General features: G+C 43.9%; 1 protein-coding gene across 1 annotated transcript; it reads right to left on the bottom strand.

The window, feature by feature from the left end:
- Positions 1–955: 955 nt before the first annotated feature.
- MXRA5 (matrix remodeling associated 5) lies at positions 956–17,659 on the bottom strand. Its single transcript, XM_049834475.1, has 6 exons — positions 17,444–17,659; positions 14,955–15,084; positions 14,240–14,630; positions 6,587–11,572; positions 5,104–6,004; positions 956–3,546 (listed from the first exon to the last, which is right to left on the bottom strand). Exons 1-6 carry the CDS (start codon positions 17,629–17,631, stop codon positions 1,635–1,637), a joined length of 8,508 nt encoding a protein of 2,835 aa, XP_049690432.1. The 5' UTR covers positions 17,632–17,659; the 3' UTR covers positions 956–1,634.
- Positions 17,660–21,169: the final 3,510 nt, after the last annotated feature.

Raw genomic sequence — 21,169 nt, forward strand, 5'->3', positions numbered from 1 at the left:
TTAATTAGGCCAGTAACATAACTTTAATAAATGCTTGTGAACAAACCACAACTTTTTAGCCTGCACTGACTTTTTTAAAACTAAATTTTATAAAATATTCTTTCACATAAATTATGCTCCTTGTATCTTCAACAATGTCCTTGTCCTTGTCATTTAATTCAACATCCTTCTAATCAAATACTTTTTTACTTCAAGTAGGTCAGTTCTGTTTGTTTACCATGATGATAATTACACATTTTGCAACAGCTTACAATTTTCCTAAACTGGATAAATTTGCGGGGTGAGGAAATCTTTGTTCACCGTTTTTACAAAATGTAAATATTAGTATAACACATTACATTACTTTCTGCCATGTTTTGATCACTAGAGAAAATAAAAATAAAGCTTTTATTCTCATAATATTTTAAAACATGAGCATAAGTTTTATGAACAATCCGAAATTTAAGACTTCAGGAATATCTCAGAGAATCTGTATGTTTTAAAGGTGAGTTAACATCTGCAAAATTACGACCGGAGTTGTTTGTTGAAACATGGGCATATTCAGCATCTTGTAGCAATCATTTCTATAGTGTAACTGATAAATCTTATTAAAATTATGTACATTATCCAATAAACCATACTTGATTGCAGAAAAAATATTGAAATTGTAAGTGTATCCTGAAATATACAGAAGTGTTACATTTTTATTAGGAAATCACATTTAGAAAGATAAAGAATATGTATAACAGTACATGACTTCTGTTTTTTGACTTAACTTCATACTCTCATTGTTTGGAGTTCTCTATTTTCTCAAAACAAAATGAAAAACAGAGTGAATACATTTTTTTTGGAAAATATTTTTTATTATAAAATGTACAGTATATTGACCTTAATATTATAAAACACTGTAATGTATCAGAGTCTTGTAAAGACCAATAATTTATAAAATGAGACCAAGTTCATTGTTACTCTTTGTAGTCTCATAGTCTGATTTAAAAACATATATAAAATATATAATGAATGATTTGACTGTAGCATCCTTAGTAGCTGGAAAAGGTTTGTTCATATGTTAAGGTAAGTAATGTCTGCATGTATTTTTATTAAAATAGATCACTCTTATTTGCTAAGTTAGTCTTTGATTTTGAAGAGCTGATAGAAGAATGAACAGAAAGGTTAGTAATCATATTCTATAAGGCTAGATTATGTAAAAGCGCTGCAGGGTATTAAGAAAATTATGTTTTACTAAAGCACTTCTATCACTGCAGCTCATTTTTTAACAGTTAATACTTCTTTGGTACTTTTAAGGTGCTTGTTAGAACAAGGAATAGCTTTGGACTATTGACAAGAATAGAGTACTTTAGGTCTCAGATGCTATTGGATAGCAAGAAAAACAACACTACACTCTCTTAACAATTTAAAGACCTTTTCCAACGTGTTAGCCTCCTCAGTTTCAGTATGTCTACTGCCTCCTTTTATTGCAGGGACTTACTACCATATTGAGTACGAAAGCAATGCGCTTTGCATGAAAATAGGATTAATTCCTTTTTTTCCTGCCCTCAGCCTTCCTGGCTTTGTTGCAAGCAGTACTTTCCTTGTTGCACTTGCTTGGCAGCGGCTTGAACTCTAGTACCCAGCCAAAGGCATTTGTTTTAGTGTTAGAATATGTGTATGTAGGTTGTTTTCGAATCACTGCCTAGTATATTTTTAGCAGTGCATTTATAGAAGCCTGCATCCCTTTGAGTAGACTGCTGGATGACTAATGACCCCTGAGGGTGGAGGAATTTGTTTCCATACAGACGGGACTGAGCTCCTGTTGTCAGATGTGATTTGTCTGGAAGCTCCCACGTTATTTCTGCTTTAGGAATCCCAATGGCCATGCAGTTCAGTTTTACTGAATTTCCAGGCCTTGCATAGATGACGGGTGCGGGCTCACTGGTGATCCGGGGAGGATAAGCTATCACAATGACAGGCACGTTCATAACAGAAGTGCCATACTCGGAGGACACCTTGCACAGGTAAGTCCCCCTGTCAAACACAGAAGCCTCACGTACCGTCAGTGAGCCATTCTCCTGCAGGGAAAAGCGACCCACAGCTTGGGGGGCATCCAGAACCATCCCATTGGGCAGCGTCCAGGAGACCTGCGCCCGCTGGTTTGGCTGGGTGATGCAATGGAGCTGCAGAGTTTCTCCATTGATGATGCTCACCAGGTTGTTGTACTGGTTGCTGATTTCTGGCCTGAGTCCCACCTTCAGGAAGACTATTCGTTCCACGTAACCTCCTGGGTTTCTGGCTGTACAGCGGTAAGTCCCAGCATCCCCAGCGGAGAGGCTGCTGATGTGTAAGATCCCATCCCTCTTATGGTAAAATCTGTGCAGACGGCTGCCACTCAGCACTTCGGTGCCATTGGGAAGGATCCAGCTTGTGCTGGGCTTGGGGTTCCCCTGGACTGAGCAGTTCAGATTGATGCTGTGCCCAGCAATGGCAGTGATCCTTTCATTGACGGGGTCTCTGAAGGAGGGTTTCTCCAAATGGTCTGTGATGAGGAGCTGCACGATCAATCTCGCTTCCCCTCCTTCGTTCCGTCCGATGCATATGAGCTGCACCGCGTCTGTCTGCCTCACCCCTCTGATGTCCAACGTACCATTGCGATGCACAGTGATCCTGTTCCCATAGTAGGGAGCTGGCAGGATTACTCCTTCTGGAAAAGCCCATAAGACCCGTGGAGCAGGGATGCCTTCAGCTTTGCAGTCAATAAGTTTCCGGCTGTCCCTGGTGGCTGTCTCCCTCACAGATGTTATTGCACTGAGGTGACCGTTGATTCTGGGAGGCTGAACATTAACGTGGATCCAGACGATTTTCCGATCTTCGCCAGCGCTGTTCCGCACTACGCAAGTATAGTTACCACTGTCAGATCTTTGGGCCTTTTGGATGAGGAGGGTGCCATCCCTATAGATCTGGTATTTGTCAGATAGGGCAGGAATGGGCCTGTTGGTTGGGGAGAGCCAGGTCACTTTGGGAGTGGGTTCTCCTTTGGCTTCACATGCTACTGTGACAACATCTCCATAGGGTACATTAATAATGACGTATGTTTTGTTCCTGATAGTTGCAGGCTCAGCCACTACTTTGACCCGCACTTTCATCTCATCCTTCCCAATCTGGTTCTCAGCATAGCAGGTGTAGTCCCCTTCCTCTCTCAGTCCAACGTCATTGAAATACAGGGTTCCATTATTGAAGACCACGTACCGCTTCGTCCGGCTGCCGCTGTCATCTGACTGCATGAAGGTATTGATCATGCTGCCATCTGGGAGACCCCAGGAGATCTCAGGATTTGGCAGACCTGTGGCTACACAGTCAACTTTCAGGTCCCCTCCGTACTTGACCTTGTGGTTATTCTCATTCTTATGTTCTATTTTTGCTGGTTTCATCATCACATTCACTTTAAGGACCACGTAGTCATCCCCGATCTTATTGCGGGCCACACACAAATAGTCTCCTGCATCTTTATCTGTAACTGAATGGACAACCAAAGTCCCGTTGCTGAATACTTTGATTCTAGTCTCTAAGCTACTGTAAGGAAAGAAAAAAGAAGAGAACATGAGCTGCAAAATCACATTTTGGGTATTAATTACTGAGTGAAACCTGGGGAAAAAACCCAAACAACTCAACCATGCTGAAAAAAAGGAGAGGAGCATTGCTATCGTTAGATAATTAGATGGTCTGAAATGCCCAAGATCATCACCACCAAAAAGCAAATGGAAAAATATTTATTCTATTCACTCGTAACCAACCGGTTCTATTCCATGCAATGACTTTAATGGTGGTTTTGAGCATTAAACACCAAATGATGGTATTTTTGTCTCTTCTGAATGCAGGTACATTATTGTGTAGCATTCAAATATGGGACCTCTGAATGATACACTCCACATAAACCTATATGGACCATAACTATGGCGTCTGGCACTTGGGTCCTCAGCTTAAAACAAATCAAGATGAGTGACTTCCTCTGGCAACAGGTATAACACTTTAAACCTTTAGAACAATCACAAAGAAGCAAAATATTGCTAAGCTTTGAAATATGGAAAAAAAATTCAATGTGCTAAAAAGCTAGTATTCCTTTCCACTTCAATATGGAATTGGTGTATTGCGGTCAAAACTAATTTCCTCAGTAGCCCCAATTTTCTCCCCATAGAAGATCTCCTGTATTTGAAAACCAACCCACATAAAGATCACGAGGGAAAATGAAAAAAAAAACCACCCCAAACAGTATTTTGTTGCTATTACTGTGAGGCATAAAATGAATTCTGGATTTTGTGCTATCTACAGGGTACACAAATATATTTTTGTCAATATGAAAAGAAATGACGACTATGTTCAGCTATTAAGAAAGTTGTTGACAATTGTGCATTTTAATTTCAGTACATTTCTTATCTGTCTATAGTGCTCAAAGAGTGAGTAATGAATAATTTATGGAGAAGAAATTGTGTTTTCGACAAAGTCTTAGGACAATTATTGTAGATTTGGAGAAGTGATATTTTACTTGATATTGCGAACATTGGAGAAGGTATCGTTTTAGGCATTTATATGCAACTGAGTTTGCACAAACCTTATTGCAAGGTAATATTTATTTATATAAGGATATTAAAATGATCGTGCTTACTTAAATACTTATAAGATGATTTCTTTGCCCCATATTTACTGTGTATAATGATTTGTACAGCAGATAAACAAAATTCAGTGAACCCTTTTCTTCTGGGGAAAAGCAGGCACCGATGTAACTCCATGCAGACTAAGCACATTGGAACAAGCAGTACACAAGCTGTATATCTTAACTTTTGCCATTGGACTTTTTACTATGGTTACAAGTGGCTGTAAAAGACAAATAGTGTCAGCTTATCCCAAACACCTGATGCTGACTTTTCAACAGTAGGATTGTTTTCAAGAAAATTTTGCTAAGTTACGACTTGGCTATCTTTTGATATAATTTCAAATTCTTCCTTAAGGATTGGGGGCCTCATTCAAAATTCACAGAAGTCAAGAATGAAACTTGTACAGATACAGATGGTTTTAGTTCTCGAAGTTCATCTAAACTGTAATTTAGCTGTGACACCTTAAATAGTAATTTACCTGTGTAGAGAATCAATCATCCTTTTGGAAGGCAACCTCCATAATATCCGAGGCCAGGGGTCACCCGAAGCACTACAGTCCAAATGCAGGATGCTGCCGTATGTTACATCTGTTCTCTGAGGAGAGCTCCCAGTGATCTTGGCATTAGACGCGTGCTTCTTCACATGGAGTTGGATTGTTCTCCTGGCAGCTCCCACCATATTAGCAGCAATGCACTCATAGGTCCCACTGTCCCTGGGGGAGACGTTGCGAATGTAAAGAGTTCCATTGGGAAAAACAAATAAATTCCCATTGACAAACTGAGAAGGCCGGATTTGCGTGCCATCAAAGACCACCCAGCGGATGCTGGGAGCAGGTGCTGCTTTGGCAGTGCAGTGGATGTTAATACTACTACCGAGGGGCAAGGAAATGTTCTCTTGCTTATCCTGCTGGATGATGGGGGGTAAGGCTGCGATGTGCAGCCTCACTGCAATGCTGTCAGCTCCTGCAGCATTGCTTGCTACGCATTTGTAAACTCCTCGGTCTGAAAAAGTTGCTTGCTTGATAGACAGGGTTCGATTTTCGTGAAGCATTATCCTGCCTTCTGTGGTGGTGACTGTCTGCAAAATCTTCCTATCTGGGAAAATCCATGAAATATGTGGGCTTGGAGTCCCACTGGCCTGACATTCCATTGCTATGGTGTCTCCAAAATAGACCGTGACATCTCGATAGCGGGAAAGTAAAATTTTGGGCTGGTGGGCTACAACTGTAAGCACAATGATCATTTTATCTATGCCATGCAGGTTCTGAGCTGTGCACAAATACTGTCCACGATCCTGAAGTTGAACATTTCTGATAAGGAGGGTACCATTTTTCCAGACTTCAAACCTTTGTAACCTGGTGTTGGCTGACATTAGAGCTCCTGGGAAGGTGAGAGGAAAGAAAGAAACGGAGAGTCAAAGAGCTTAAGGCATACATCATTGCATTGAAAAAGTCTTACCTAAGATTTTAGATTTACTTAACGCCAGCTACAACTTCAGATGGATCACATAACGTCTGACACTCTCCATAGCTCCAATTAGTCTTTGTTTCTATTGCAGAACTAACCATACTAGCTTGCAAGCATGTACAGTGTGGGAACTTTTAAGGGCTTTATGCTTTAGGATTTCTCTTAAATCTTTACGTAATTTCTCTTTTCCTTCTGCCTATGGAAATGACATACACATCAATATTTAAGGCAGCAATGTTAACAAACCCATACTCACAAACTCTAACTGCTGTGAATAATCATTAAATGGTAGAGGTTTTCTTTTACTACAGGAAATACTACAAAGTTATTTTACCTCCAATGATTAGTTGCAGTTAGGCACGTTTTAAAAGAGACAGAAATTGTTCTCCAGTACTTTGGACTATTCCTGCAATCATTTCGCATTTCTATGCAACAGCCCAAGTATTTGTACCCTTAAAAAAACATGTGGAAGAACACATTTTTCTCTTGTCTTACCTGTAGAGACTTTTGTCCAAGTAATAAAAGGTTTGGGTTCCCCTACTGCATCACAAGGGATAAAAGCATCTGTTTCAGCAAGAATGGATATGCTCTGGGACCCTTTTGTGATAATTTTAGGTCTTTCTCCGTGTATCCTGAAATTAGTGGAAGATTGAATTACAGTCGAATTGTGTGGCATAATGCCTCCCACGTAAGGCACAGATGGAACTTTTTGATGATGATGATGATGGTGATGATGATGGACACTTTTAAAAGGATGAACTGTGGTGGATATCTGTGGGTTTGTGTGCTGAAAGGCTGGAGGGGTGACTGGTGGTGGTGATGTGGTGGTTGTGGTGTGTGGCATTGGAGGCACTGGAATAGCTGTAGCTTTCTGCACTGTAATCCTAGTAGGGAAGACCTGGCCGACCTTCTTCTCATTTGTGTCTTTTGGGACTAGTTGACTAGGGACCACTGGTTTAGGATGCAAACCTAAATGAGGGAATATCCTTGTTCTGTTGAAAAAGAATGGCATTCTGGAACTGGGATAATAGGGGATCCCTTGACTTGGTAGTCTCCCTGCTGTGCCTCTGTTATCTGGGACATAGTTATTTCCAAAAAATCTTGAATTAATATTGTATCTGTTCTGACCCTGATTACCAAACTTGCTTGCAGTGAATGGATTTGTTTTGTGAAATGGAGACGCTTGTGTTGGGGTAGTTGTTTCTCTCTGAGAGGCAAAAGATTTTTTGTCCTGGATGGTATGTGCTGCATATGCTGTTATCTCTGGTTTGTTTGTGTAGTGAAGAGGCTGCTGTGTTATAAAATAGCGAAATGAACCTTGTGTTACAATATATGGAGGCTTCACTGTGCCTCTTACTGGAACATGCTTTGGAGGCACAACAGGCAGTCTTTGGTTTAGGCTCGGTATCATTCCAGCGGGTGGATGGGGAAGGTTTGGATTTAGCAGTAAACTGTTGTTTGACTTGCTACTATACAACTCTTTGAATTGCTCCTCTTTTGACTGTATGCTAATCCTGTTTTGGCTAGAGGAAGGAGTAGTGTGTACCATCCGTCCTGAGCTCACCACCATTTTGTCACCACCTGCTTCAACTTGTTTTGTTTCTGGGAACCTTTCTTGATTGAAGGCATTACTTTCCTCGGTGGTATAATGAAGAGAAGGATGTGAAGGGCTTGAAATGGAAGGGGGAAGAGTGGCAAATTTTATAAATGGAATAAAGGCAGTGGATGTAGTCGGAAGCCCTTCAGTTGTCTGCAAAGTGGGATCATGATGAATGATGACATGTGACATAGCTTCCTTTTTAGCCAAGGAAGATGGCTTTGTCCCAGTCTGGGAAGCAACAGATTTCTTTGTTTCTCTACGTAGAAAAGTCTGAGTCTCTGTTGTGCTGAAGGAGGAGGACAAAGTAATCATCTCATGTTGCTGAGGTGTCTCAGTTATTGCTGGTGTTTCTAAAGACACTGTGGGCTTCCACGGCTCCTTTGAAACTTCCACTGTGCCAACAGGAATACTTAAGTCAGTCATAGTGGGATGTTTCAGCTGGAATGTTCCAGTGTTTGTTTCATTAACCACAACTTCTGAGTCAAATAGGACAGGCTCTTCTTGAGATTCTGGTTTTGTAGATAGTATCAAGCTGTTCATATGCTCAGGAGAAGCTGTTGTGCTTGATTGTTCTGCCTTACTATCCACAGTTATAGAATCTGCGTTAATGCCCTTCTCAGATATATTGACTAATGATTGGTATGCTGGCACTTCACTTTGCTCTGGTTTCAGAGGTGCACTTGATTCTTTCGTAGGAACTGTGTCATGTACAACATATGATGATAAAATCGTGATAGGTGCAGTCACCGGAAGTGCCAAGGTTTCGGGAGCAGCAGAGAGTGTCACATGTTTTTCTTCAGGTGGAGAAGCAGTAGGCCTAAAGAATGAAGTTGTGACCACCTCTCTGATTTTGGTAATTTTCTCTAAGACAATTGAATCAGTAACTAATGAAGGAGTGAATTCCACATGCTTCTCTTCCTTAGCCTGTATTTTGACACTGTTTTTAAGATCAGGACTTGCAAGAGTTGCAGAAGATGTTCTGGTCACAGCTTCAACTTCGGGTGTCCTTGGAACGACAGGCATTGCCTCTGTGGTTAAAACAGCAGCAGGGGAAGGCTTTGGTCTTTGTCGGATTCTGTTTGGCCTCAATCTCCTTCTCCCATAAGGCCTTTTTCTAACATGCTGTGTAATAAGTGAAGGCATGGTCTTTCTATAGGGAGTTGTTGTTGTGGCCACAGTGGTCAATCTACTGATGGAAGAAGCGGTTGTTTTACGAAGAGCATCAGTACTATGCAAAATGAATGTGGGATCTGGTTTTGGAGCAGCCAGGTTTCCATGTTCTGCTCCGTGAAAACTCTCTGCATAACTGCTGGACATGCTTTCTTGAGTCAATGTATTCCTGTGGGTCTCAGGTTCTTCCATGCTCTGAACCCTGATGGGTGTGACAGATTGAAAACTTGTACTTAAGTCTGCCATTTTTGGCTGACCTGTGGATACTTCTTTGTGCTGGTCTATCAAGTCATTGCTCTTTTCTGTAACAAATGGAGAAACGGATGAAGAAATGGTAGTAGTGCCTACAGAACCTGTTGGGATGATCTCATCCAGCTGAGAAGGTGTTAAAATTATGGTGTCAACACTCATTGGGTCCACTTCATTTAACTTCACACTTGTCTCTGTGACACTATGAAGATCCACAGTCTGAGACTCAGCTAGGACAGTAGCATCAAGTGGTAGCTCAGCAAAAGCAGAATTTTCCTCTGATATAGAAGGTATAGTTCTGCCTTCACTTTCCACTGTGAATGAACTGCTCTGGATTCTAGGAAAGTTTGTTACAATTTGTCTGGTTAGAGGTTCTTCAGTGAAAGCATGGATATTTTCTCTAACTACAACTGAATCATCAGTCCTGATGTCAAGATGCTGCTGGCCTTGGGGTTGCACAGTTGCAGAAACAGGAGTCAAATATGGACCTGATATAGCAATTTCTACAGAGTTTATACTTGCAGGTGTTTCTAAAGCCCTGTGGTTGGAGGAGGGTTCAGTTTCCGACCTCGTTAATATGGATTGGACTGAAAATGCGTTAGTGTTGTGGGAAACAGTGACTGGGAATGGCTCATCTTCACTCGCGGGTGATGTATCAGCAGAGGAATCTACCACATCAGCTGCTGTCTCTGAAGGCGGAGGGCTAGCTACTGGATGAGGGACTGGAGTAGTTTTCTGCATGACCGATGGCAGTTCGGTTGTTGAAGAAATGGCTGTAGCTGTTGTTCTAGGAAGATTCTTCCCACGGACCTTTGCCAAAATGTCAGCCCAATGCTGTGGATTAATCTGCTTGCTTGCCACATTAATTCTCCTTCGAGATTCAAATACTCTCCGGCCTTCTGCAACATTGCTGTCATGGGTTTTATCAGTACTTTTCCAGATTTTCATTTTCCTTCTGCCCTTCTTCCCCTTTTTAATTTGAGCCTCTGGCACCTGGTCACTTTTTTGTTTGAAGGATATTTCCCAGTCTTTCAGGTGGTTCTTCCTTCGTGGGAACTCCTCCACCCCTCCTGTCCCTGATCCCTCTCCATCATCAATGACTCGCCCTCTTGTTTTTGACAAACTTTTTGAGCCTGGGCGCTTTTTTAGTTTTACTCTTTTAAATGACCTGTCAGACACCATTTTATTTACTGTGACCCTTACAACCAACTGATCTGATCCCTGCTGATTGACAGCCACACATCTGTAATGGCCACTATCACTGACGTGGCTTTTTGGAATAAGCAAAGTGCCATTGTCCAACATATACCCTTTTGAAGAGTTTGATAAATCAGTAAGTACCTGGCTGTTTGGAAGAATCCAGTTCAACTGTGGCTCTGGGATGCCAACTGCATTGCACGGCAAAACTATTGGATCTCCAACATTTTTTTCAACTCTCACTACGTCTGAATCAGTTACCTGTGTAGCTGGAGGCTGCACTAGAAGTCTGTAAGCCATTACATCCACATCATCTCTCACTTGGGCAATGCAGTGGTATAAACCACCATCAGTGTAACTCACTGCTTTGATTATTAGCTGGCCACTACTAAGAATGGAAAACCTACTGTCTTTCTGATTAAATGGTGCCTGCAGTTTAGTCCCATCTGGAAAGAGCCATTGAATGGAGGGGCCCTCAGAGGCTTTCACATCGCAGCTCAGCTGAAACTCCGACCCTTCCACCACACTCTGCGCTGTCCTTGTGCTCTGGTTTTGCTCTATCATTACCCAGCTTCTCTGCTGCCCTGTGTCTTTGGTACGAATTTTCTGAGAAAACGCAGTAAAAAAAGATAGCACCACTTTTTTCCCTGTACTCTGGCGCCTGTTTAATTGGATATTTATAAGAGCCTGCATTACCCAGGAAGGCTCAGCCAGTATTTGAGCTCTTACACCTGTGTAGTAAAGAGCATCATAATCTGAGCCTTGCCTGTACTGATAGCTTATTTTAGGCTCTTTGCTGAGCATAAATTCCCTCTCTAATTTGACAGGTACTTCACTGTAATAAGCTATAAGCTTCCATAGTTTTTCATAGTTTTCTCGATTCATTGGACATTCAAAATCCAGTGAAATTGTAGCATTTATATCTATCTCCTGAGTCTGGATTTGATTCCACTGAATTCTGGTAGAGCCTGTTGGTTTTTTGATTTCACAGTTCAGGTGGACTATATTGCCATGCTCATCAGTCATATTTAGAGTAATGTTCCATGGAGAGGACTGAAGTTCTTCCAGAGGGAGTTCGTAACTGTCACCATCTTCTTCATCTTGAGTGCTGCTATTCTGCCTCAGTGAGGACTGAATGACAGGTTTCCTACAGGAAATATCTTTCAAGTTTTGAATATCTTCTTTCTGCAGCTGTTTCGGGCTGTTGCACTTAGGACAGAGCTGCCCCCCTTCATAGGCTTTGTCCTTTTTGCATTTTAAAACACCTGCAAGAAAAAAAAAGAAAGAAAAAAAAGGGGGGAAACAAAAGATAGGTAAGCTGAAAAACTCTGTCCTAGAGTTAGAGAACTCTCAGAAGTGCAAAATGGACCGCATGAGGAATGCATTATGGCACATGACACATAAGGCAAGGCTTTTAAAACGGCACCTCTTTGTTTTACAGTTGAATGGGTGCCTGATTCTCAAACTGACCACAATTTCTTCTTCTGACTTTAATGTCAGGATCGAATACTCCATCCTTCTGAAAATTAGATTCACTGCCTCTGAATAAAATGCCTAGAAATTGAAGTCTTCAGAGCGATATTTTATAAGTCAGCAAAAATCTACACTGTGTTAAAAAGTCTGCATCTGTTCAGTGACAGCCTACCTATCAAACTTGTGGATCTAACGTGAAGAGGACTGGGTCCTCTCAGCTTTCAAACATGCAGCATTTACCCGAGAAATGCTGGACTTCATCATTAAATAATCCAAGAAGCTTTTTATTCTTCTCTATTCATTAACAACAGTACTGGCAATATATAAACATTCTACTGTAGCCACCAAAATCTGCTGACTAGTTCCTGCACTTAACAAGCTATTTGTCAGCAGCAAAAAAACCCCATGAAAGTACCACTTCTTCCCTGACCTGTGAAATAGCTGTAAACTCTGCAATGATAAAATAAAAACTAAAGCAGAGAAGGAGCACTAAACCAGGAAATGATAGCCTTGACTCTTCTCTTCTAACAATGCCAGAAATACTCCTGTCTGCAAAATAACAGTCATATATTTATTACATTGTTCTGCTCACTAGAATGTCAAATGTCGCCTTACATATTTAGTTTGGAAACATGTTGTAAATAAAATGTATTCCAGTTATTCTAGGAATAACTGTCATGCTGATCACTCCTGAGGAATAAGGGATCTTTGAATGAATGACCAATATACGGGTGGGTTATAAGGCAAAATGTTAGAAGGGGAAGAGTGGCAAAATTTCATACCATTTTTTAATTCAAAAAGATATGTCTTTCCAGTCTGATACATTAATTTGCTTGAAAAGTTCTTACAAATGGAATATTTAACTGAACCAGTCTATCACTTGCAGATTCAAGTATGATGTTTCAAAGATAAGGAAAGCACGCTTTATGACAGAACTGACCCACAACCAACTTGGCAGTGGCCACATTGGTCTGAAGAACTTTTAATAACTCTATCTGGACAGAATTCCCAAAGAATTTAATGTTATAGTTTTATAAAGATGCAAAACCTGTCATACATGTAAATGGCATGGATAAATTATTTTCTCTTTCCCATAATCATTGCTGTTATAGTACAAAAAGGGAATCTAATTGAATAAAAATGTTAAAAAGCCAACACTGCACAAGGGAAGAAAGTTCATCTAGTATTTCATTGTTATAACTTACAGTGCAACTTAAGTACACTTAATATACATACTCATTTGGATTAAGGAGAGTATATAAGAATATTAAAATGTAAGCTAGTGAAACAGAATATCAAAGTTAGATGCCTCAAGTATCAGTTCATGCAGGAACACTTACATTACACATTCAAGTATCATATACTCTTAAAAGTACTGTCGTATAGCTAAGTGCAAAACTGCAATGAAGTACATATTCTAAGATGGCAAGACCCACCATCAGCCACCATACATGCTTCAAATCATTATATTCACCTTGTGACTCCAGCATTCATTTAAGACATCTTCAGCTGCAATTAAATGACATTTCCCTCTTCATATTTTAGTGGCAGCTCTGGTGTAACACCAGTTCCTCTGGCCTACTACAGTAAGGACTTAGCAACCTGAGATGGGGCATTAGTGAACTGAGATACCCAAATTGAAAACTGACATTCAAAAAAATCCTCATTTAGTGTATTCCTGATGTATAGGCATTATAAAACTCTTCTGGTTGGTGCGGGGTTTTTTTGCTTCTCGTATTTTGCTTCTGCGCATGACCAGAAGTGTTCCAGACTAAGCAGTGTGATACTTATCTCACATCTAAGCCTAAACGAAGATAGACCAGTTATTCTAGGAAAAAAATTGCAAGATTGTAGGTGTTCTCTGAAAATACTTAAACCAGATTTTCTCCATCACAAAAGGAAGTTGTGGTCAATGAAGAAACACAGGTAAGACATGAAGGATGCATATTACGTAACAGCCTTAACTTTAATAACATCAAAGTTAAAGGACTCATCCAGGAATTTGGAAACCTGATTTCCATTCCTTCCTTAGCCAAACAAGTTCAAATCCAACATTTCCACTTCCCACAAGAGCACATAGTTACCAGCTTGGCTGGTTGAGAACAATCACCAGCCCTTAGTCAAAGGTGTATCGCTGTACAAAGGAACACATTAACAGCTTATAACCTATCTCCTCCTTCCAACTACAAATGTCACTATCACTTTTTCCATCTTGAATGTAATGGCTAATTCCTTTGGGTTTGAATACAGATTTTTAGCTAGTGACACACAACTGCTTCCTCTTTACACTGTTTCTTAAATACGTGCATTTATTGAATGGTAATGGAACACAACAGTACACATAGACATCATGTAAGTAATAATACTCAGAAAATAACAGAACCATCTGTATGCAGAACAGGAAAAAAAAAATAATCTAACATTATGAGTTGAAGAAGCATTGGCTTTTTTGCTCTTACCTCCAGAAACCTCATTCCATTCAAGGAGCCACTTTAAACTGCAGTCGCAGGCCCATGGATTCCCATGAAGGTAAAGATTTTCCAGCAAGGGCATGCCTTGAAACATCCCTGCAGGCAAGGTCCTAAGAGCATTTTCAGATAGATAGAGATGTCTCACTGTTGACAGTTTGAAATAATCAAGGACCATAAATGTTGAAAAGGTGTGGGGGTGAAGCTGCTGGAGCAAATTTCCTTCTAAGTGGACCAGTCTCAGAGAAGTTAATCCATTAAAAGCATCTGGATGAATAAACTCAATTCTGTTGTGGTCCATGTGCAGTCTCATTAAGCTTGAAAGTCCTTGAAGAGTTTGGCCAGTTATGACTTTCAATTTATTGTAACTAATTTTGAAAACCTTAAAAAAAAAAAAAAAAAGAGAGATTAATTTTGGTTTTGATCCAAATCCAAACAGAATAGCAAGCAAGCAGAGGTTTTCCTCCCACATTCAAATATCCTCTGCACCACTGAAAAATGATACGCTGTGTCAAAGAGGGAGAACACAACTGAGTATTAGTTGGCATTATCAAGTATGACATAGACGTAGTTAATAGATCTCCAGTGTATTTGGGGGGAAATGGTACCTTAAACCTAAGAAAGGCACTACAAAACCCGCTTGTTTTTGTCTTTTGTTATTCATGGAAGTTAGAATTTATGAAATTCAGTAAGACCTGAGCATTACCTGTAGAGACACAAGATCTTTCAAAGCACCGTTAGGTATATTCTGAATGTCATTTCCATGTATCATGAGCAATTCCAGTTTTGTAAGTCCTGCAAAGGAGTTTTCGTGTATAGACTGTATACTGTTAAACCTGGAAAAAAATCACATGTGCAGTTACATTTTATGCACTGAGTGTCATGGACTGCAAATGTAAAATTAGCATAACCTAACTTTCAGGAAAAACTGGAGGGATCTTAATGCATTGTCAAAGGGCCAGAAGTTGCTGAAACATTTTTACAAGGCCAAGTATACTTAGTTCATGTTTAGCTTAAGATTTCTTTTAACTCAATTTGTGGCACTTTAGCCGTAATTTAGGAGTAAGAGTAATAAATAGGAGTTTAAGTTTGAATAGTTGTCAGTGTGTTTTTCCATACAGCCTGGTTTATGGAATGGTAATAAATTAATGGCCTGTAGCCAAACAATGATGCTATGGAGTCTGGCAAACCAGGCAGGCTGCAGTGTTGCCAAAACAGCATCTAACAATAAATGAACAAAGATTTGGAGAGAGGACATTAAAAATAGGTATCACCCAAACAGCATGAGAAGCAGGAAGTCACATCGCGCTTCACTTACTGTTACAACATGTAATTGGCTACAGCAACTAATTACATACGATCTAGGAATTGACCTTCCAATTACATAATTTGAGCCTAGAAACCCCTTTTAGAGAAGTAATATCGAAAATCTACTTCTTGAAAATAATTCAGTTTCACTTTGGACAAATAAATCAGGTTTTATTTGCCAATACGGAAGTCTTAAGTTTGGTGGCCTAGCTCTACATTTGGGGTTTTCCATATGTAGACATAAAATTAAATGTACGAGCTAATCTGGGCATTAAGCCTCTAAATTAAGCATAGCATTTTAAATATTTTTCCTATTTTTTAACACTTTCTAGAAAAGAAGGGAAGAGACAGGGAGAAATTAAAATGCTTTGAATATGGAAGAAATACTTTCAGATCCTCATCATGTTACCTATCTGAAGATTCTGAATTTGCTAAAAATTTAGGCTACCGTTTGGATATTTTTAGTCCTATTACAGATCTACTAGGCTCACAGGAGTCATCCTGTTAAAATTCCTTATTTCAACATCAGCCCTTCTAAAAAATATTAAGTTCTCTAAATAATTTTACCTGAATTATTTCCAGTTAGGAAAGTAATCTTTACCTCCTAAATATATAGCACCTTAAAATACAAATGTGGTAAAAACTGCTTTCCAAATTGAAAGAAATGCAACAACAGATAGCTAAGACTGTTTCTCCATGGGAAGGAGAAGATAGGAAAGGGCTTTTATGCTAGCAGTATCAAATAATGTACTTTTATTTAAAAACAGCCAAGATGCCTAAATAACTTAGAAGACTACATTGCATTTTCAAAAGCAATTTAGGGATGGAGTTTGCCACAGAATGTTGACGTATGGGGGAGAGTTGACTGTGAATATGTGTGGGTTTGAATGTGGGGGGAGAGGGAGGCATTTTTGACTCAAAAATGGCATAAAAGTACAGATTGCTGTAATACAGAGTTACGGAGTACAAGGGCACTTTGAGACTAAAATCAAAATTAGGCTTTAGGTGGATAAAGTGCTGGTGAATACAAATTTTAACTATGGAGAAGCAAAAAAAAAAAAAAAAAATCAAGGTCCCCACTGTCAGTCATTGCATGATGAGCTGCAGCTTACAGGCCTTGAGGTGGTCAGGGGGAGTTCATACCAGGCAGTGAGGCAGCTCTGATATCAAGCAGAAGAGGGCTGTGACTCTTGCACCATGCCCTGTCACATAACGATCCTACACAGCACTTCTGTGACAGGCAGCCTACCAACTGTACCTGCCTTGTTGTCTCACAATCTGACAGACAGGTGTGAGCTGGCAATACCGTGGAGGAGGAAAGTGAGTTGGGCCCTGAGCAATCTCTCCCCAAAACATTGATGTCTGCTTATATTGTGCTTAAGTTCCTTGGAAAAAAAAACCACCTCAAAAAACAACTGCAAAGGCAACGGAATAACTTTGTTTTTACTGTATTGCTTTAAAATATGCTATATGTCATTGTTCTCCAAAATGCTACCTGGCTACATCACAGAATTTTATTCCTGCTGTAGTTTTTGACATCAGGGATAAAATTCACCATGTAGCAGAAACCCCATAGTAGGTTTAATTCAATCTTTTCTTAATAGACTATAAAAGACTGCATGTCCTATCTGCCAAGACCCACTGACACCATGATGTAAATATTCATTTGAAAACAACAGTAACTCTTCTTTGAAACAGGAAGGCTACGCTAAAGCCCTCTCCACACCAGTACTGGTAGTGCTTGAAACACCGCGCCTGCGAGTAACGCCCCCCCCCGCCTCTGCGATTCTACTTAAAAAGCAACACGCAGAGATCGCCGTCCGCGAACCGCTCCGGGATTCCGCACCGAGACCGGCGAAGCCGTTTGCTACGCCCTGCCATACAAACCCAAAATTGATTCTTTCCACATGTTTCGAAATCCTCGCCGGCACGGCTGCCAAGGACCGAAAGGTGCAGTGGACTTCGGTGGGGAGGTAGCAGGCGCAGGGCTGGGGGCAGCCCAGGGCGCCCGGCGGCAGCCCCAGCCCCAGGATCAGCACCACGGAGAGCGCCCCCGCCGCCGCCCGCGCCCCCATCTTGTCGCCTCCCCTCGCCTCGCTCCTCCTGGGTCGTCCGGGGGGGAAACAGCCGGGAAGGGGGGGGGGGGGGGGGAGAGAGAGAAGAAACGTGATTGGTTGAAGTCCTTTTAGGAAGCTTTAGAAACCTAGCCGTGCTCCGCAGCGTCCCAGAAGGTCCGCAGAGTCAAGGCGAAGGGCAGTCGGGAAGAGGTTGTCTTCCTTCCACCTCGTTCGCTCCTTCAGAGTTAGCTTTTCCCCCGTAATTCCCTCCTCCTACTCTACTAAATACCTATCTTACCGAAGTCACGCTGTCTCCCCACGGTAATAAATTCTGTAGGCTTGTTCTATACGCCAACGATAGTAGTAGTACTCCTCTCGCCTAAAAATTAGAAAACTTCAAGGGAAGAACCTAGTTCAAGCAAATTGCCATGGCTCCCTCTACAGTCAATGAAAGAAAAAAAGCTACCCACGTTCATTTCAAGAGGAACAATATCAGGTATCTACCTGATCGGGTACCCAGAAATAGTACGATTCAGCCTCATTAGGTCCCTGATTAGCTAACTCACCTAGCCTAGCTGCCGAGTTTTTAGACAGGCTACTGACTTTCAGGTGGGTAAAATGTGGCTGAGTGAGTCCCATTCATAGTGTCTATGGGAAATGCTGTCACTGAGAGAGAGAGAGTGAAGGAAAGAATTGGTTGGCCACAGATCTGGACTCTTGTCATGCTCTGCCATGCATTGCTGTGCGATGCTAGATGTGCTCTTACGTTGCAATCTTAACCAAACAGGAGCTACGAATTGATAAAACTTGACAATTTATTTAGAAGGATAAGCACAGACCTCAGAAGAACTGTAAGCAACAAAAGTTATACATATAAGCTTGCCTTGTCTATCAACACTCGAGTTCAGATTTTCAGAACTGCGTGTCTAAACCTGGACAGCTAGACCCATGGAGGGTCATTTAAAGATGCACACTGTGCCAGAGCAGACAAGAAAACACAACTGTTATTGACCTTGAGCGCTAACCATTTCTGAAAATAAAATAATTTATGTAGATGTCTAATTACAGATTGAGCAGGCTACCTTGGCGAAATGAGTTTGAAATATCCCTATTCTTGTCCCTACCATCAGAAGAATTTGAGCTCTTCAGATTAAAGCCATACAGGAATGCAGGCTACTATTAGTAGCAGAAATTTAGTATTCCTGCTCTTGCATAACTGCGTGACAAAGATGGAAAGGCATTCCGTTCTACTAGCTATTATTAGTTCCATTAGTTATTGCTTTTAGTATAAAAGTCAGATTTTCTCAGATCTGCTAGCAATGAGACACACATTTTTTTTCCCTAAGACCATCATGTGCAAACCATTACAGTTCAAAGGAGAGGCTCATCGGGATGAAGAGGTTTCTCAAATATCTGTGGTCAAGTTAATGAGACGTTTACCATTCCTTACAAGACAAATAGCTTTTAATTCCGTTAAGAATATTCAGGTGCTCTTTTCCTTAATGTTCCCTTTAATGAGAACTCCCTTTAAAAAACGTCCTACCCGTTACGAGCCCCTTGGGGAGGGGGCACCGCATTTTGCTACAGGAGGTGCTCGCCGAGGTTATAGAGGAAATGGCTGTGACTCGCGAGGGGCTGGCGAAGAGCAGGCGGGACGCGCTTAGCCGTCCTTCGTCCCGGTAAGAACCGACGCCGGCCTCCACCACCCACGCCCGAGCCGCTCTGCCGCAGATTTGGCTGGAGAAACCCCCGCGGAGCCCGGACGAAGCCGCCCCGCCCCGCCACCAGGGGGCGCCCTCGACTGCCTGCCCCCCCCCCCCCCCCCCCCCACCCCCGCCGCCATTGGCTGCCTCCCCCGCCGCCGCGCAGCGTGCCAGCCAATGGGCTGCGGCTCCACCGCGACCGTTAGGGCGGGGCCGGGGCGGGGCGGTGGCAGCCTGCCGGAGGGGCGGGGCGGTGGCAGGGGCGGGGCCTCGGGCCCGCCCGCCCGGCTCCTGGCGGGGACCGCGCCCGCCCCGCGGGGAGGTTCGCGGGTGGGGGGGGCGGCGGATCCTGCGCGGTGCTGCCCCTCCCGCCGGGCCGGGCCGAGCGCCAGCCGCCGCCGGGGTGGCAGCGCGGTTCTCCCCCCCCCCCCCCCCCCCCCTCACCCCCCCGGGATTCTTTTTACCGTACCGGAGGGCAGATGCTTCCCGGTAGGGAAGACCCCCCCCCCCCCCCCCCCCGCCTCCTTCTCCCGCACGGACCCGCGAGGGAGAGCCCCCAGCCCAAACCGTGTCCCCCCCCCCACCCCCCCGGGCACCGGCCGCCCGCGGGTTCCTTACCTGCAGCCGGGCGCGGCGGTCTCAGCGGGCGCTGCCCGCCGCTCCCATGTCCCCGGGGAGCTACGGGCGAGCGGCGGCGACGCGGGGCGGGCGGCGGCTACCTGGCTCCCGGCCTCCCCTCCGGCACCGGCTCGCCGAGGCTCATCGCGGCCGGCGGCGACCCGGCTCGACGCCGCCTTAGCGCTCCTCATGGCCCGTCATCCTGCGGGCTCCGCCGGCCCGGCCGGGTCGTCCCCCCCCCGCCCCCCCCGGATAAGCATAAGCGATGGGCGGCAGCCGGGCAGGACACCGCCTGGGGCGTCGCTTTGGGGTTGTTTTTGGTTGTTCGGTTTTTTGGGGTTTTTTTTGTAGTTTTCTGCCAGCGCTCGCCTTCCCCGGGTGTCCCCGCGGCAAACCGGGACGCCGCAACCCCCTCAACCCCGGCGAGAACCCAACGCCTCGTTCCGGGCTTTGCCGAAACCGGGCGAGCGGACGACGCCGGCGTTTCCCCGCCGTTTCCCGGATTGCCTGGGGAAGCGGCTCCCGAGGCGGCAGCACCGGCAACCTCCCACCGCCCGCCGCCGCATGGGGAGAACGAGGGGCGCGGGGTAGCGGAGCGTCCGCCGCTCCGCCCGCCTCCCCGCGCCGGGCGCTGTGCAGGGGGAGGGCGCGGCGGAGCGGCTCCTCTTGCGGGGGTGGGCGGCCCCTCCACGGGTGGAGAAGGGGGGGGGGGGGGGGAGCTGCGGGCGGGCCCGCGGAGGAGTTTGGGGGGGGGGGGGGGGAGGGAGGTGGGCGCCGGGGAAAGGCTGAGCCGGCGGCCGGGTCCGGGAGTGGAAGCGGAGGGAAAGTTTTGGTGCCGGGATCCGGGCGGAGCCGGTGGGTTTGGGACGCTGCGGGGTGAAGCTGTTCGGTTTGGGAGCTCACGGATTGCGGGGTCGGGGGTATCGGCCCCATAAAGGGAGCGATGTGGGTGTCTCGACGGAGGACGGAGCTCGGTCCCATCCGGCGGGGGTGCTGGCACAGGGCCGCTGCAGGGACCTGCACCCGGGCTGTGCGTGAGAATTGATGGCCTGCCTCCTGCTCGAGGAGAGCCCCCCCCCCCCCCCGAATAAATGCTCGTGACCAGGAGGGACCTCAAAACTGGAGCGGGGAGGCAAGGACAGCCGTACGGGAAAAGGCAGCAACCGGTAGCAAAACGAACCGGACTGAATATAGACCCTGGCGCGAGTTGCCTTTTACCTTTAAAGTCCACCAAA

The sequence above is a fragment of the Accipiter gentilis genome, chromosome 31, assembly GCF_929443795.1.
Source record: "Accipiter gentilis chromosome 31, bAccGen1.1, whole genome shotgun sequence".
Taxonomy (NCBI): domain Eukaryota; kingdom Metazoa; phylum Chordata; class Aves; order Accipitriformes; family Accipitridae; genus Astur; species Astur gentilis.